The sequence below is a fragment of the Arachis hypogaea genome, chromosome 6, assembly GCF_003086295.3.
Source record: "Arachis hypogaea cultivar Tifrunner chromosome 6, arahy.Tifrunner.gnm2.J5K5, whole genome shotgun sequence".
Classification (NCBI taxonomy): domain Eukaryota; kingdom Viridiplantae; phylum Streptophyta; class Magnoliopsida; order Fabales; family Fabaceae; genus Arachis; species Arachis hypogaea.
Genome location: NC_092041.1, coordinates 4,341,041 through 4,357,443, shown reverse-complemented (window position 1 = coordinate 4,357,443; position 16,403 = coordinate 4,341,041). Strand labels below are relative to the sequence as shown.

The following is a 16,403-nucleotide window of genomic DNA, read 5'->3' as shown; positions in this document are numbered from 1 at the left end:
TTCTCGCCCAACTTCTGAACTCCATTGTTATTTCGGATTAGTATAAGGTCCAATTTTCTGCCAACTTTTTCTCGCCCAACTTCTGAACTCCATTGTTATTTCGGATTAGTATAAGGTCGTTGATGACAAAACTTCTCTAAATTACCTTCTGGTTATACCTTAAAGCCATCCTTTACTTTAATACTTCATCTTTAAAATTGAAAACAAGGCGTAAATCGCTTTAGGTATCGTCTTTTACTAATTAACCTAAATCTCAATTCCCTAAGACAATTTATATAAATATAAGAAAGAAAATTCACGTAACAAAAAATTAATTTAGGAGATTCATGTAACATTGAATCTCCTTTATTTTATTTAAGTAACAAAGCCCCAATTTATAATTAACCGGCGGATTTTCCTACTTCGATGAAGAATACGCAAGTATTTCTTCTACTCCACCCTTCAGATTCAATAATTTTTATGACAACAGATCACACATGTATTTCTAACTTGGCATAATTAATATCATCAAAGAGATGCCAACCTTTTTCTTTACTCCAAAAAGCACCATATTATCTGGCACAAACCTTGCATTTTTTTCAACTAAATATCTATCCTTAGTATGTATATATTAGTATATTACTCATATTCTAAGATTGCCAAGATCAAAGTTTGTTCTTGAGACTTCTTGGTCTTGGAGTTTCAGATCATCTGTTTCTTCGACTCTGGAATCCTCTGATACGGATCTCCTTGGAGGAGGAGCTGAGCATACTGGAACTACTGATCTGATCCTCACAGGTGGCGCCATGAACCGAGGAGTAGTCCCTCTTAGCATTCCTGTTGGGACACCAGTTCTCATCCTTGAAGCCAGAGGTACCTCCCTGTGTTGTGGTCTGAACCCCGCCGATGAAGTAGGACTGACTGTTCTCACCATGGAAGAAGCAGTTCCTTGGGGTCTGAAACTTCTGTTGGAACTTGCTTCAGAATGTGCCCTGAGATAGGAATTGTTAATATTAACTGGTCTATGAACAGTGCCCATGCTCCTATGAGAAGTCCATTCTGAATTCCCATTTTGTTCACCTCCAAGCTCAGCATTTCTGCTTCCACTTTCAGAGCCACCGTGCTTCAGTCTTTCATCATCCGAAGGTAGTGTTAGAACTCTGGCCTCGGTACTAGAGTCGCAAGCTGGGGGATCCTCTGCTTTTTCCTCTTGTATCTCTCTAATGGTTACCGTTGACCTGCCTCTGCTTAATTCGGGAACAATTTGATTTGATAAGTAAAATGAAGGCCTTGATGTAGCAATAGGGAACTTCGGTCCAACATGAACTGATGCTAGTTCTCTAGCCGGAAAATAAACACAGTGCTCTGGCTGAAGCACAGAGTGCATCATAGGATAAATCGGTGGAGCAGATGGAATAGCTTGCTGAATGGTTAGTGCCAACAGGCGATTTTGCTGCTGCATAATTTGTTCTTGCTGCCAAAAATGATACAGCGCCACTTCAGGGGAAAAACCAGATATTCCACAGTGCTGCCATTGCAGAGGATATATGGCCGGAATCGGCTGTGTTGACATGAAGGATGTTGTTGTCGTTGACTTTTGCCATCTATGTTGATTGACACTTTCTAAAAGGGGTCTTGCCTCGGATGGATGTAAACTTGCTAGAACCCGGGCGATTACAACTTGTTCCTGTTCTTCATTGCCTTTAGACCCCGAAGGACATAAGGATGAAGCTGAAGAAGATAAATGATGCTCTGATACTAGACAGAAATTCAAACAAATGGAATACAAAGTCAGGTCCTGAAGGGAAATACAGAATGTTGGAAAGAAGACTGGTTGGTTTAGGTGCAGGATTGAAACTGGAAAAGTAAATATAAGAAAGATGTAATCACAGCCACAAGTGCTCACGTTTTCTCAATGCAGACCAAGCAGCCATAGCAGCATTTTTCTGAGCCTGTTTCTTGGTCCTAGCTGGATCTCCAACAAAATACATTCCTGCAATCTCAACTGTGCATGAGAAGGAAGGAACATGGCCTGGTCCAGATCGAATGGTAGTATACACAGGAAGATTTAGTCCTGCTCTATGAGCAGTTTCCTGCAACAAATTCTTGTACACTCCAGTTTCATCCTGTCAATATCCAAATAACAAAAGTATAGATGATAACCTTTTAAATAATAAAGACCCTTCTACATTGTAATATAACAACTTCAACTTTTGCCACTCCAGATCTCTTCTCTTCTACCCCACTGGACAGAGAAGGGGAAAAAGGAAAATAAAGACTGAAGAGAGAAGCAAACCATATGCCACAAACAAATATCCAGGATTTCTTATATTAACGTGAAAAAAGAAGAGAGAGGGGGGGGGGGGGGGGTATTATTTCATCTCAAATGACATTAATACGCCCAATCATGTATCATGTCTATTGTGAGATCGTTCACACAGAAATCTCACTTAAGAGTCTTTTTACGTCTTTCTCTACCACAAACCACTGTTCTATAGTCCACCTTTCTCATAGGATACTCTAACAATCTTTTTCCACATGTCCAAACCACCTAATGGACTTTATTATCATTTGCTTTGACACTCCTATGCATTACCCACTGAATGGCAATAGATAAGCAATTATAAAATTGATATATTAAGCAAATCAATAAAGAGAAATGCATAAATGAAATCCAGCAAAAAGGGAGACAGAATGATACAAATATCACAACTGCTCACCAGAACCCTAGCAGCCAAAGCTCTAGAGGGGCCCCTTTTTGCAAAAGTGTTAAGAGCCACCTCGGCCGCTGCATGCTCTGCCTGTCTTAAGGTAGAGCAGAATGTAGGGCTTTCAAATGTCTCTCCATTGAAGCTGACGGTTGCCTTGAAACGAGGAGCATGATCAGGCCCTTCTCGGATGCATGAATAGGCTGGCAAATTAAAACAGCTTCTTTGAGCCAATTCTTGCAACCGGTTCTTATACATGCCTGCATAGAAATGAACATACTTCAAAAGAGGAATTCCATTGACCTTTGTGTTAGATAAAAATAAATCATATTCTCCAAAATGTCCACGGTTACACTAAAGAACAAGCAGATTCTTCATCCACCCCATGTAAACATATGAACTTACCAAGTCTGCAAAACTAACGGAACCTAGAGCAATGTTCAAAACAGGAGTGATGAGTTGAATACAATAATAAATATAACTACATAACAAATCATTCTTTGGTGAAATTCAAGTTGAATTCATCTCGCTAGAATTTTGATAAAATCCACTCTCACAAAGAAACTCCAAAAATACCCCCTCCCAAAAATGAAGTAGCTGCAACCGAAGCAGCTCAAGAATTAAACAGAGATTATTAATACATACACCTATGTATTCATCATCTACCCAAACAAACCCCCATTATTGGCACCATCCAATAATAACCGAGCACAATCAGTGAAGCCCCATTCATGCAAATTAGTTACAGAAAGAAAAAGCTCAGAAATTGCATTGATGAATGATGAAAGCGAAGGAATCCTAATCCTAATAGACAAGCAAGAAAGCATGAAACATGGAATTCAGACCTTTCTGAAACAAGTCTACGAGCGTAGAACGAGAGGATCTGGGTGGTGGAGAGTGAAATTCGAAATTTGAAATTGGACAAGTTAGTTCTGATTGGAAAAATGGAAAATTGTGAGGGAAAGCTAGCTAGGAGCTAGGAACTAGAAATTTGCATAGTTCACGTTTTCTGCAAAGGGAAACAAAAACAAGCTGTAACTTTTATGGTTTTGTGTTTTTTGTGCTTCTAATCTGAGTGACAATGACTTTCATTGCTTCTTACTTCTTAGCTTTGCCTTTCAGAGGTTAAAGCTTAAAACTAAAAAGTGAAAGCGTAAATAAAACACCCCAATACGCTGCCGTTTATTGCATCACTCACATGTCTAATTATTTTATTCTTCACAAAATAGTATGGTATTGTCACATTAATCAGCCCAAATTGAGTTAATCAATTTGTTACGTGTCTCATATTAGTCCCGGATACGATTTTACTGAAAGCTGTAAAATAGTGTCGTTTTACTTTGGCATTTAAATAGTTTAAAAATAACGTGATATTACTTGTTTTGTTAGATAAAATTTTATTAAACACTATTTATGATATCATTTTCGAATTATTTAAATGTCAAAATAAAAAGGACATTATTTTACAAAGTCTAACATGACATCCATAACAGATGTTGTATTAACGTTTATATATTAAAAATTGTTTCAAAAACTAACATGAGTCGTTTTGAGGACTAAATAAAGACAATTGAAATTTTATGAACTAAATTAAGGCTTGTATAAAAATTCAGAGATCAAACTGAGTATTATCTCGGCCAAATTATTCTATTTATTTATTATTTCTTCTATTTTATATTAAGTATTTAAGTGTCTCTTCTAATTTAGACATTTAGTGCTGTTTTCTAATTTTAAGAAAATATTAATTAATATTTACTTATTATTAATTTATTATGTCATCCATAATCTATTATTAATAAAAGAAAAATACTTGAGAGTTGTACAAGCCTGTTTATTGTGTGTTTCAAGGAGGGAAAGGTTATTGGGGAAGAGGAATGGGTCAATTTCAGTTCTTGGGATGAGTTTCACTTTGGAACTGTTGGTGGCATTGGGAATAGCGAGAAGAAAGAGCAACAAGTAAGTGTGAGCAAGTGATGATACATGAAAGGTGCTGATTCCGGAGGCCATTAGAAGAACCAAGTTTTGCACAGCATAACCAACTATGGCGGGGATTTGTAAGTGTGTCGAGTGTTGACATTGCTACTTGGCAGTGTGTTAATATGGAAATAATGTATTGAATCAAGTCTAATCTTTTGTAGTCAAAGATGCTAATTAAAACAAAATTAATTGTTTAATCGTGTAATTTAGGGAACTAATTGATGGTTATTAATGTCATTTAATACAATTAGATTTAATTCGCTCTTTAGATTTGGTTAAAGAGAAAAATTCTTGTAGCAACCAGCTATAGCTCAAATGATATAGTCTCTTCATTTTTATCTAAAAATTTCGAATTTAAATCTTACTCCTAACTTTAGAAAAAAAAAATCCTTAAAACACTTACAAATAAAAAGATTTAACTTAAAGAAGTAAAATATTTATAATCAAATCGCACATATTAAAACAAATTGATATTTTGTTATTTCTTTTTTTTTTAACAAGGATGAAGCAAGAAGAGAAAGAAAAACAGCAAAACAAAAAAAATAAACTTAATTCACTGTGATATCTAGTATTTATCAACAACAAAAAAATTTAAACTACTTCACTTTTTATAGTTCATAATTAACTTTTGAATAATTACTCTTTATTTTGGAATATCCTTTATTTTTTTTTAGCTAAATATTTTAAATAATTGCAAAGAATCTTTCATTTACAATTTTTGTAGCTCATCTTTTTTATTATCAACTTCTGCCCAACTCTCAATATTATTTTGTTATATTTGAGAAAATTCAAAATTTTTTAGTGTCAATTAACTAAACGCACCACACCTACTAAAAGAACTCACAATCAAAGAACAAATGATGAACATATTCAATATCTTTTTTACATAACACATGTATATTACTATGCTCAATAAGACCTAGCCACATTTTGTTATTTCTACTTTCATAAAATTTGTTAAAAATAATATTCACCACTCAAATACTGAGGTCATCATGCAAAATAATTGCGGAGAATGGTTTGTAATCACGTCCATAAATACTTAGGTGAATCATTTCTTCTGTTGTACTAATATCAAGGAGATTATGTTTCATATATTGAGTTTACATCTTTAATGACATCCATATTATCCTAATCTCTCAAATCATTAGACCACTCATATTAGCTTTGATTAAAGTGGTGCAATGAGCATGCTAGCTCTTAACTTTGTTTCAATTTCTAATTGCATCAAAACTCAAGGTTTAAACGTCAAAGAAAGCATAATTTTCTTTTATTTGACTATTATAAATATGATCATCATGCATGTACATAATAATGAGCTTCCAAATAATTATTATGAATACACTAAGAGCAAGAATAGTGTAGCACATGAAGCATTTCTCATTCAAATCTTGAATGTTGGAGTTTGATCAGATTCAGAGCGAGGGTAAAGTGTCTGATATAACCTCCTATCAATGAAATTCCTGTACGGATCCTCCTGCCTTTTCTTGAGCAAGTAACCCATATTGTTCTCAACTTCTGACTTAATTTTAAGGTATAGTTTGTTGGCAGCTTCTCTGTCTTTAAGCATGTTCTCCATCCCTTTTGTGCTTATTGGCTTCCCAAATAGATAGTAGAATCTTCCAGGCAATTTTGGAAGAATCAATGGTGGAGCTATATCTCTGCTTGCTACCTCACCACTTATCTCATCTCTGAAAATTGTTTGATTGTTATTAACAACTCCACAACTTTGACATATTAACTATTAACTATATTAAATATACAGTGGAAACTCAGGTGCAGTCAACTTCACGTGAAGTTGATAATTGAGAGTCGTTAGATGAAAATTTAGTCAAATCATTCAAATCATTTAACGGTTCTCAACTATCAAATTCACGTGAAGTTGACTGCACCTAAGTTTTCACCTAAATATACATATTCAATCATGGGATATTTAAAAACACAATCAAGCAGCCTGAATTTTAAGATGGAGAGTAATTACCTGAACTTAACCGAGCCTCGCTGCAATTCTCTGACATATTCTATGAAATAAGGGATCTTTGCTAAGTCATTGAAGTCAAGAACTATCTGTAAAATCAAGATGTGAGCCCAATTAATTCATCATGTTCCAGGTTTGCAAGCAAAAAGAAAGGAAATATAGCAGATATTTTCTTATGAAAAACAAATAGTTAAAAAAGAGCTGAAGATAGTGAAGTTCTCCTCAAATTGCACTGGCTAACTAGGCTGATTCTCAAATTACAGTAATTTTGTGTTGATCACATTCTTAAAGTGTTTATAATTGTTGTTTCAGTGATTATGAAAGCCAAAAATCCCTCCAAGGCTTAAGTAGTATTGAGCATAGCAACATTAATCAAAAAATAATACTAAAAAAAAGGGAGTAAAGAAATCATTATAGAAAAAGAAGAAACCTACATCAGCTATATCATCTTCGCCCACAGTACCAAATGGCACGATTGTAGCGCCAAATCGCACCGCCATACGCACAAACTCTGGATGATCCGGCCAAATTACCTTGTACTCTTCCCCCTAAACAACAAATGGGAACAATATCAGAGCTGCCCTCAAACTTTGACAAGCATGTTTTGATGTCACAAAAGTACAAAAATATTTAACTACTGTATGCACATCAACTTCATGGATTCTTTTAGAGTACGATTTTGGAAACTTGATGGACCTTATAATGCAGAGCCTCGCGTTGACCACCAGGATATAGAAGAATATGTGAATTGTTCTTAAGTAATTTGAAAAGATAGCTTCCTGAAACAGGCACTGAACCAAATATCTTCATCCAATCAAATACACCAAACTCAGAAGAAACATTCTCCCTTCTTCCTTCAAAAAGCTCAGGATGGGATATTCCTCGAAGCACGATACCCTTCTGAGTTATAAATTCTTCCACAAGTGAGGGAAGATCTACTCCAAGCAACATATGATAACCAACATATATGACAGGACCCTCGACCGGAACACCATCAAGACCTTGCACAATCTTTCCATCCTCCAATGTTGAGAACACGACAGAACCGGTAAGAAAACGCAACAATCTGCAACAACATTTATTTTGTTGTTGTTCTCATTTACTTGGGAACACAGGTACAACTTAAATTCTTAAAGAAGAATATGAAAGTAAAGCACAAACAATTATACTTTAACTACTAATACATTTCTAGGAACAATACATGGTGAGCATAATACTTGATTAATTACTAAAAGAAAATTACCCAACTATATCCATTGCAGTTTTGAATTCAGTCATACTGATGGGAATGTAATCCCTGACCAAATCATGTCTTCTTGAAAGGCGGTACATGCAAGTTCCCCTGATGATTGTCAATAGACCAATGCCATCTTCCTGTATCACCATGAACAATGAACAATTGATTAACTACAAGTGCGATGCACAAGCATCCTGCGTTAACACAGGGCTGATTCAACGGCTTGAACACGTGATTTTGAGGTCACACGGAGACAAACTCAACCTTGCTCCAATGCTCCCTTTCGCATACATTTTGTAAATAACCAAAATAAAAAATAAATTCAGGTTTTAGCTTCTAAAGAGAGCAATTTACTAGAAAGATCAGTCTTCAGCTTTTTTCAATTATTATAAGTTGAATGGTCACTTCATTGAGAATTAGAAAGAAGACTCTTACTCTTATAGAGCTTCTACCACAAGAGAACTACATAAGCAGTAATAAATATAAAAGAACAAAAGTTTGTTATAACAGCTAATGAGTTAATCCTAAAATGCAAAGCATAATAGAACATTTTAACCAGAAGCCATAGGGAAGTTTCTACAATAGCCTTTGAAATTTATGATGATAGTTGCAGGAATATCTGTTCATTCACATACCAATAGAAGGGTGTGTCCGCTGTCCTTAAAATTACGGACTCTGCAATTTTGTATCGAACGTGCTAGTCTTTGAGCTTCATCTTTACTGGGAAGCATGTTATCCTTGCCACTAGAATAAAAAAATTTATCAATCTAACTTTTTAGCAACCAATTTACACAAATTTGAAAGCACATTATACATGTTACATGAACTGATGATCACACACCTCACAGAAAAGAATGTATAAATTCCTAAGTTCTAAAACAGAATATTATTGATTCAGTTACTGCTACAACCCAAAAACCATGCATTTTGAAGAAGAGATCACAGAAAAAACAAACACATATAGACACCCCATAAATCATAGGAGACATAAAATCCAGAGAGTAAGAACCTAGCAAGCACGAGTACTTCAGCTTTAACCGCATGGAGACGTGAGTTGGCATAGGCAGCTGCTGTTTTAATAAGCTTAAGCTTCCAAATAAGAGTTTCCTTTGGCATAATATTAGCCAACTCCTGAAAAAAATATAGGACGAATTATAATATTGATAGGCAACTCAATATAATTCAGCACCGCATACGTGATAAAAATTCGAGATATAGAGATTAAGGGAGAAGGATAGAGGAAAAAGACAGAACATACTACTAGGTAAAAAACCTTTCACAAGTTTGTAATTGGAAATTTAGGAGTTGAAATCCATGCTACAAGTTTGTCATTCTAGTCAACTAATGCAATTAGAAACAATATAAAATCCTAAACAGAAGGGTGACAAGAACAGAATATTGAAGTTTTCTTACAGGAAGACATGGCATCAATGCAGTTAGATTGGATGATAATTGTTCTAGTTTCTTTGCAGGTGGAAGACTGTTTTCGATACTGACTGATGCCATCTTCATTGGCTCGCCTGATCTCATGAAATTACATAGCATTGTATCAACAATGAAAAATTTTCGATAGCACAAGAACCATTCAATACATTTGAAAATAAACTCACTAGTTCCATGAACAAAATGTAATGTAAAAGTAGTGTCATGAGAAAACAGATTACTTACCCATAACGAAACTAAGAAGAAAGGGAACGGTAACATGCAGTTCATTGGGCAAAGCTTCCAAGATAGGAAACAAAGGTTGCAACTGGGATCTGCCAAAGGATGTAGCTGGGTTGAAAAAATGTACTGTCAGATTTTATTATCACGAATAATGACAATTTCGAATACAGCACTAATCAGTGTACCTGGATTGACTAATATCAGAACCAGGTCGATTGTTGGATTGCGTGCAGCAACAGCGAGTGCTAGGCATCCGCCAAAGGAATCACCTACCAGATATATCGGTTTATTCGGAGCCAAAGCATACTCAACCTTAATAGCTTCTTCAACAAGTTTCACCAGTCCTTCATAAAATTAAAATACGGAAGAAAAAACAAAGTTAAGGACGAAATACCAACCTAACAAGAAATAGAAATCCAAATCCCATAGATAATTTGAAGGCGTGAACAAAATATCTCTGAACTTTCTAGAAACAATTATCAACCAGGAGTTGGTATCAGTTAAAAGCATAAACTACAACACAATAGTATACGAAACTACCTTCAAACGGTGTTCTATCAAGAACAGGAATGTGCAAGCAAGGAACTTCAAAAGCCCTGAAATCCAGAAACAAAATGGGTGAGAAAGTAGAACACAAAATAAAATTACAAGAAAAGTGCTAACTCAAATCTCGCAGATTATGACATGTTCTAAAATGAGACTATAACATGTTCTAAAATGCCATTCCTAGAGTACTTGTTTATATTAGTTATTAAAATATGCATATAGCACAACATACTTCCCAAGAGCTTTGTGGTGCAAAGTGAGGCCAAATCCTGTACCATCCAACCCTGCAAAAATAAAACTCAAGAACTTTAACACTGCATACATGTTTCATCAACCAACTAACCCGGCTCGGGTTCATTATTTCCCCTCTCATTACCTTCCTTATGGCTTAAGCTTCACATTGCAAGGAAGGGACTAGATCAACTCAGTGTTGGAGTTGGCATTCAATATGCAGCATTACAAACAAGTAGCCAACATAATTGGAAATTGAATCCAACTAACACCAAAGAAAATCATGAAGAATTTTGAGGAATAAAAAAGTGCCAACCCTAGAGTAGTCTAGACAAATTGAAATATACAGGAGTGAATAGTAGAAATTGTTATACCGGGTAGAAAGAGAAGAGTGGGAGAGTTTTTCAAAGGAGAACCACACTCAACTGGGCAAAACCACCTTGGTGGGCCACCATCACCATTGATAATCTCTTTTGCTGCTGCAAAGTAATCTTCCACTGTTTGAGTACCATACCCATCATCCCAAAGGGGTTCCAAAACCATAGCATCATCTGCATCATTGCCCTTCCTCTTCTCTTCAATTATCAACTTCCCATTTTCCTTGTTCTTCTCAACAATAAAGGAATCATTTTTTTCATGCTTTGTATCAAGAACAAGTGAGGAAGAAGAAGAAACTCCATTTATTGCAGTCACTGCTGAATCTGATTCAGATGGCAATACTGTGTTGGTGGGGATTACTGGACCGTCCAAGTTCTGAGCTTGAACTCGAAAACGAGGCCTCATTGCAGAAAAGGGTGACACCCCAAAACTCATTATAGAAGTAGAAGCCATGGCAAAAAGTTGAAATGAACCTTCACTCTTCAACTCACACAAGGCTTTTGAGGAAATTGAAGACGAGAAAAGAGTTCACCTTTTTTATTATGGTTACTTTTTGTTTTCTTTTTTGGTGGTTGTTGTTGTTGGCTTTTCAGTTTTCATTCAAGTGAGACTGTAGAAGCACCACACGAAACTTGCTGTGATTATTGTGCTAAAATCCTTAAAACCGATGTCTGAAAATGAAACCGTCAGAGTCACATGTTTGGTGTTCGGAACACTAACGGAAGAAACAGAACAGAGGATGAGAGATACAAGCTAACATGCCGCTAAACACACGAATAGTACATGCGCACAATATTCTTCTATCTAATGCTTATTGGTTAATATAATATAATATAATTAATAATAATAATGTATAGTTTTTTAATGACAATTTGAAAAAGAGAAAGTCTTATTCCTAGCTACCAACCCTGCTGATTGGATTTATATATATTAATAAAAAAATATGATAGAATATTTTGAATATTTTATATTTATGTTTAATAATTTTTTTAAATGACTATTTATTTATTGTATTTTAATGATAATAAAAAAAAAATTTATAGAAAAATGGTGGTTTAAATAGTGATTCAATTCTATACTGTTTTATAGGCATTTTAGAATGCAGGTGTGGGGTAAATAATTTAATGAATAATTTTGATCCTATTGAAAATACTAGTAAATTAATGTTTTTATTAAAATTTGATTAAGATTTAATTAGTAAAAAAAATAAATAATTTTATACTATTAAAAATATTAATGATAATTAATTAGTAACTATAAGTCACAAATTTTACTAGTCTCTTTGCAGTTGTTTTTGAAAAATTAGGGTTAATAATTAATGATAAGTCATGGTTGGCTAATTGGGTGTTAGTTATCTAGCGGAATTCTTCTTTTAATTGATTATGTATTTAGTTTTTTATTTTTTAGGATATTTTTCTAACAAATTAATATCTAATTTATTGCGGATCAAAATTCTATTTAAAAGTGTATTTCTAAGCATAAAATATAATTCGAATCTTGACAATTACTTAAATAAACTAGTGAATTAACCGCTCGATCAATTTAAATTAACTAGTTATATAAATTTCTATTAGCTTATTAATTAACATGATAATTTATTCAAACATAAGCATTTAATATTAACATCTTAATCATTAAATAATAAATCCACAAATATATACTAAAATCAGTTATTATTTATTAATATAAAATATATATTAAAATATAAAATATATATTATATATAAATACATAATATTTTAGTATATAAAATTATAAATAATATTTTTGTTAATTTTTATATTCAGAGGGAATGAATAATCTGTAACGTGGGAGTAACTGAGATATAAGAATATCATAAACCATTAATCCACTACAAGAACTGCGTATCAGCCCCACATAAATTATGACGCATTACCGTAAATAAGTGGGCTTTCATGGGAATATATCGCAACAAAAATGTTATTCGTATATTAAAATTAATAATTAAAATTAGTTATTAATATATTTATATTTAAATATATATATAATTTAATTTATTTTTAACGTATATTTATATTTAAATATATCCTTTATATTAATAATAAATTTTAATAATTAATTTTAATATATACGTAATATAGTTTATATAAAAAATAGTTCAAATTTATATATTTTTCTTACATCTTTTAATACTAGAAAAGAGGGGTCTAGATTAGACGTATGCAAAAGGGTGAGCTATTATAACGTGATTAAAAAATTAACTTATAGAATATGACAGAAACTCAGTTATAAATTTATAATTAAAAATTATTAATTAATAATTTAATTAAATTTATTAAATTATTTAACGATATTCAATTTTTTAGTTAATTATATCTAAATTTTTATTATAAAAAATATTGAGTTTAATAAATGTAACCAAAAGAAAAAGATTTATTTTTCTTTGTAAAATTTTTTTTAGAGAAACTAAACTAAAACAGGATTTCTCACTAATAATCGCAGGCAAATATCAAAGAAGGAACCCATTAATTCAACTGCAATTGATGTGGCCAACATTTATACACGCCAACCTCTCTTGTGCTTCTCTGAAATGTGCGGATAGAAAATCAAGAGACAGAATGTACTTTTTTCATTTTTATTTTTTATTTTCAGAAATTCTTTCAGCTCTGATTTTTTTTCCTTCTTTCACTTATCAGACTTGAAAACAAATGAAATAGATAATTAATATTCGATAAACTACCAAAAATGTCATCTAATTATTAAATCATTATTAAATCATTGTCAGGACTATTTTCTAACTTTAATAATAATAAAAATACCTTTAGAATATTTTAAAATGCAATAACAATAACAAGAAAATACAATTTTTTTAAAAAAATAGCAAATGACTTATGTGTAATGTGTCTGACAAACTGTTTGGATATTTAGTTCGAAATTTTATAGAGAATATTTGAATATATTTAAAAAGTACATGAAAAAAAAACAAAATTCAATTTCTAAATTTTAGTTTATTTTTTTTAAAAAAAATACTTTTGACATTTAAAAAAAATCATAAAATTATCAAGTTTTAAAATATAAATATTTTATTTTTCTAATTATGCTTGCAAAAATACATTATCAAATATCTTAAACTTTTTTTTTAAATAGGATAAAGTATATTTTGTTTTTGAAGTTTGGCAAAAAATTTTAAAATGCCCCTAAATTTTAGTTTATTTCAATTTTATTCCAAAAGTTTTCAATTTGCATCAAATATACTTTTGACGATTAAATTTTTAAAAAATGTAAGACCAATCTAGTAATAATGCATGAAAAATATGCTTGATTTGTTGAGGGTTGTTCTTATGAAATTATTGTTGAATTGATCTTAAATTTTTTGAATAATTAGCCGTCAATGATATATTTGATGCAAATCGAAAATTTTTGAGACAAAATTAAAACAAAATAAAATTTAGGAATATTTTTAAAACTTTTGTCAAACTTTAGAGACAAAAAATACACTTTACTCTAAAAAATATATATTTAGTAACAGTTATGCTACACATACAAGTCTTTTTGACTTACAAGTCTTACAAGTTGGGGCAAACCCACCACGAGCTACACTCACCCACAAAAACGTGTTAACATGCACATCACGTTTCTAAAGCGCTCATTCACCATTATAAACGACTCTTCTTCTTCTTCCTCAGTGAAAACCATAACTGTCATTTTTTCTTCGCGTTTCTCCTCCTCCTCCTCCTCCTCTTCTTCCTTCTTCTTCTCCTTTTTCTTTTAGTCTTTCCTCCTTTTTTCTTCGCGTGTTTTATCTTCATCGTCGTGTTTCTCCTCCTTCTTCTTTTGATTTTGCAACATTATGTATTTTTTTCTTTGTTTGATTTTTTTCTCACAAAAAGAATTATGAGAATATGAAATAAGAAGTTGAAAAAGAAGAGAAGAAACAGTCGAAGATGAGGAGGAGGAAGAGGAAGAGTTCTGAATTATGCAGAACTTATCAGAATAACAATACACCCAAATATCTTCGTTTTACACCAAAATTTACTGCAAATATAGAAATGAGTTATACTACGTGTACACTAAAATCAACTATCAAAGTCAGCCACCAGTATAAAATACATACTAGAATACACATATACATTGAAAATAAATTAAACTACACATGTATTTATACATAAATACATTGGTGGATGATTTTAGTGGCTGATTTTAGTGTACAAATAGCATTTTTGTACAGAGAAATGCTTCCTCTAAAGCTGTATTTTTTTCTTCTTCTTCTTTTCTTTATTTCTTTCTTTCTTTTAGTTAAATGAATGTAAGTTCATCCTCTTTCAAGTAATTTTCCAGCATTATGTGTTTTTTCTTCTTCTTTGTTTGATTTTTTTGTTTTTATTCTTTGTTAAAAGAGTAAAACAATAAGAAACTTGAGAATGTAAAACAAAAAGAAAAAGATGAATAAGAAAAAAAAAAGAAGATGATGGTGATAATGATGAAAAAAAAGAACCAGCAGAAGATGAGGAGGAGGAAGGAGAAGTGTTATGAATTATGCAGAACTTATCAGAATAACGATACACCCAAATATTTTCATTTTACACTCAAATATCTTCGTGTTACACCCAAATATCTTCGTTTTGCACCCAAATTTACTTCAAATACAGAAATGAGTTATGCTACGTGTACACTAAAATCAGCCACCAAAGCCAGCCACGAGTATAAAATACATACTGTAATACAAATATACATTAAAAATAAATTAAACCACACATGTATTTATACACAAATACATTAGTGGCTGATTTTAGTAGATGATTTTAGTGTATAAATAGCATTTTTGTAAGAAAAATGTTTCTTCTAACACTGTATTTTTTTTTCTTATTTTTCCTTATTTCTTTCTTTCTTTTAGTTAAATGAATGTAAGTTCATATTTTTTCAAGTAATTTTGGAGTATTATGTATTTCTTTTTTTTTTGTTTGATTTTTTTTGTTTTTATTCTTGTTAAGAGTGTAAAACAAAAAGAAACTTGAGAAGGTAAAACAAAAAGGAAAAGATGAATAAGAGAAAAAGAAGAAGAAGATGGTGATAATGAAAAAAAAAAAAAGAAGCAGCAAAAGATGATGAGGAGGAAGAGAAAGAGTTCTAAATTATGCAGAACTTATCAGAATAAAAATACACCCAAAATTTCTTAAAATACACCAAAATATCTTCGTGTTACATCCAAATATCTTTGTTTTACCCCCAAATTTGCTGCAAATACAGAAATGAGTTATGCTATGTGTATACTAAAATTAGTCACCAGTATAAAATACATACTGGAATACAAATATACATTGAAAATAAATTAAACCACACATGTATTTATACACAAATACATTGGTAGCTAATTTTAGTATACAAATAGCATTTTGTACAGAAAAATATTTCCTCTAATGTTACATTTTTTCTTCTGAATTGAACCGCACCCTCAGCCACTTGATTGGATTCAAAACAATAAAAGGAGGAGAAGACTTGTAAAGACTTGTATGAAAAAAACACTTATATTTGGAGAACAAACTGCTCATCAATATCATAGAGGGGCTAGAAAATACACCTAAAATACACCATATTAAAATGAGTATAAACTATAGAATACAAATAGAACTATAAAATCATCATACAAAATAACAAAAATCAAATTCATGAATCATCATTAAACAGAAACTGAAACAATTCAACTAAAAGAATAAGACAAATCACCCTCAGTTAGATGAAAATTC

General features: G+C 32.1%; 2 protein-coding genes across 2 annotated transcripts; both read right to left on the bottom strand.

The window, feature by feature from the left end:
• Positions 1 to 454: 454 nt before the first annotated feature.
• On the bottom strand, positions 455 to 3,842 carry LOC112695472 (uncharacterized). The gene is made up of 4 exons (XM_025747818.2): positions 3,533 to 3,842; positions 2,700 to 2,947; positions 1,886 to 2,105; positions 455 to 1,737 (listed from the first exon to the last, which is right to left on the bottom strand). Exons 2-4 carry the CDS (start codon positions 2,943 to 2,945, stop codon positions 623 to 625), a joined length of 1,581 nt encoding a protein of 526 aa, XP_025603603.1. The 5' UTR covers positions 2,946 to 2,947; positions 3,533 to 3,842; the 3' UTR covers positions 455 to 622.
• A 2,062-nt stretch (positions 3,843 to 5,904) lies between these two features.
• Positions 5,905 to 11,534, bottom strand: LOC112695471 (phytyl ester synthase 1, chloroplastic). Its single transcript, XM_025747817.3, has 13 exons — positions 10,696 to 11,534; positions 10,323 to 10,374; positions 10,085 to 10,140; positions 9,730 to 9,888; positions 9,548 to 9,652; positions 9,293 to 9,399; positions 8,889 to 9,010; positions 8,515 to 8,623; positions 7,886 to 8,016; positions 7,339 to 7,708; positions 7,077 to 7,190; positions 6,646 to 6,731; positions 5,905 to 6,355 (listed from the first exon to the last, which is right to left on the bottom strand). Exons 1-13 carry the CDS (start codon positions 11,150 to 11,152, stop codon positions 6,049 to 6,051), a joined length of 2,175 nt encoding a protein of 724 aa, XP_025603602.1. The 5' UTR covers positions 11,153 to 11,534; the 3' UTR covers positions 5,905 to 6,048.
• Between the last annotated feature and the right edge of the window lie 4,869 nt (positions 11,535 to 16,403).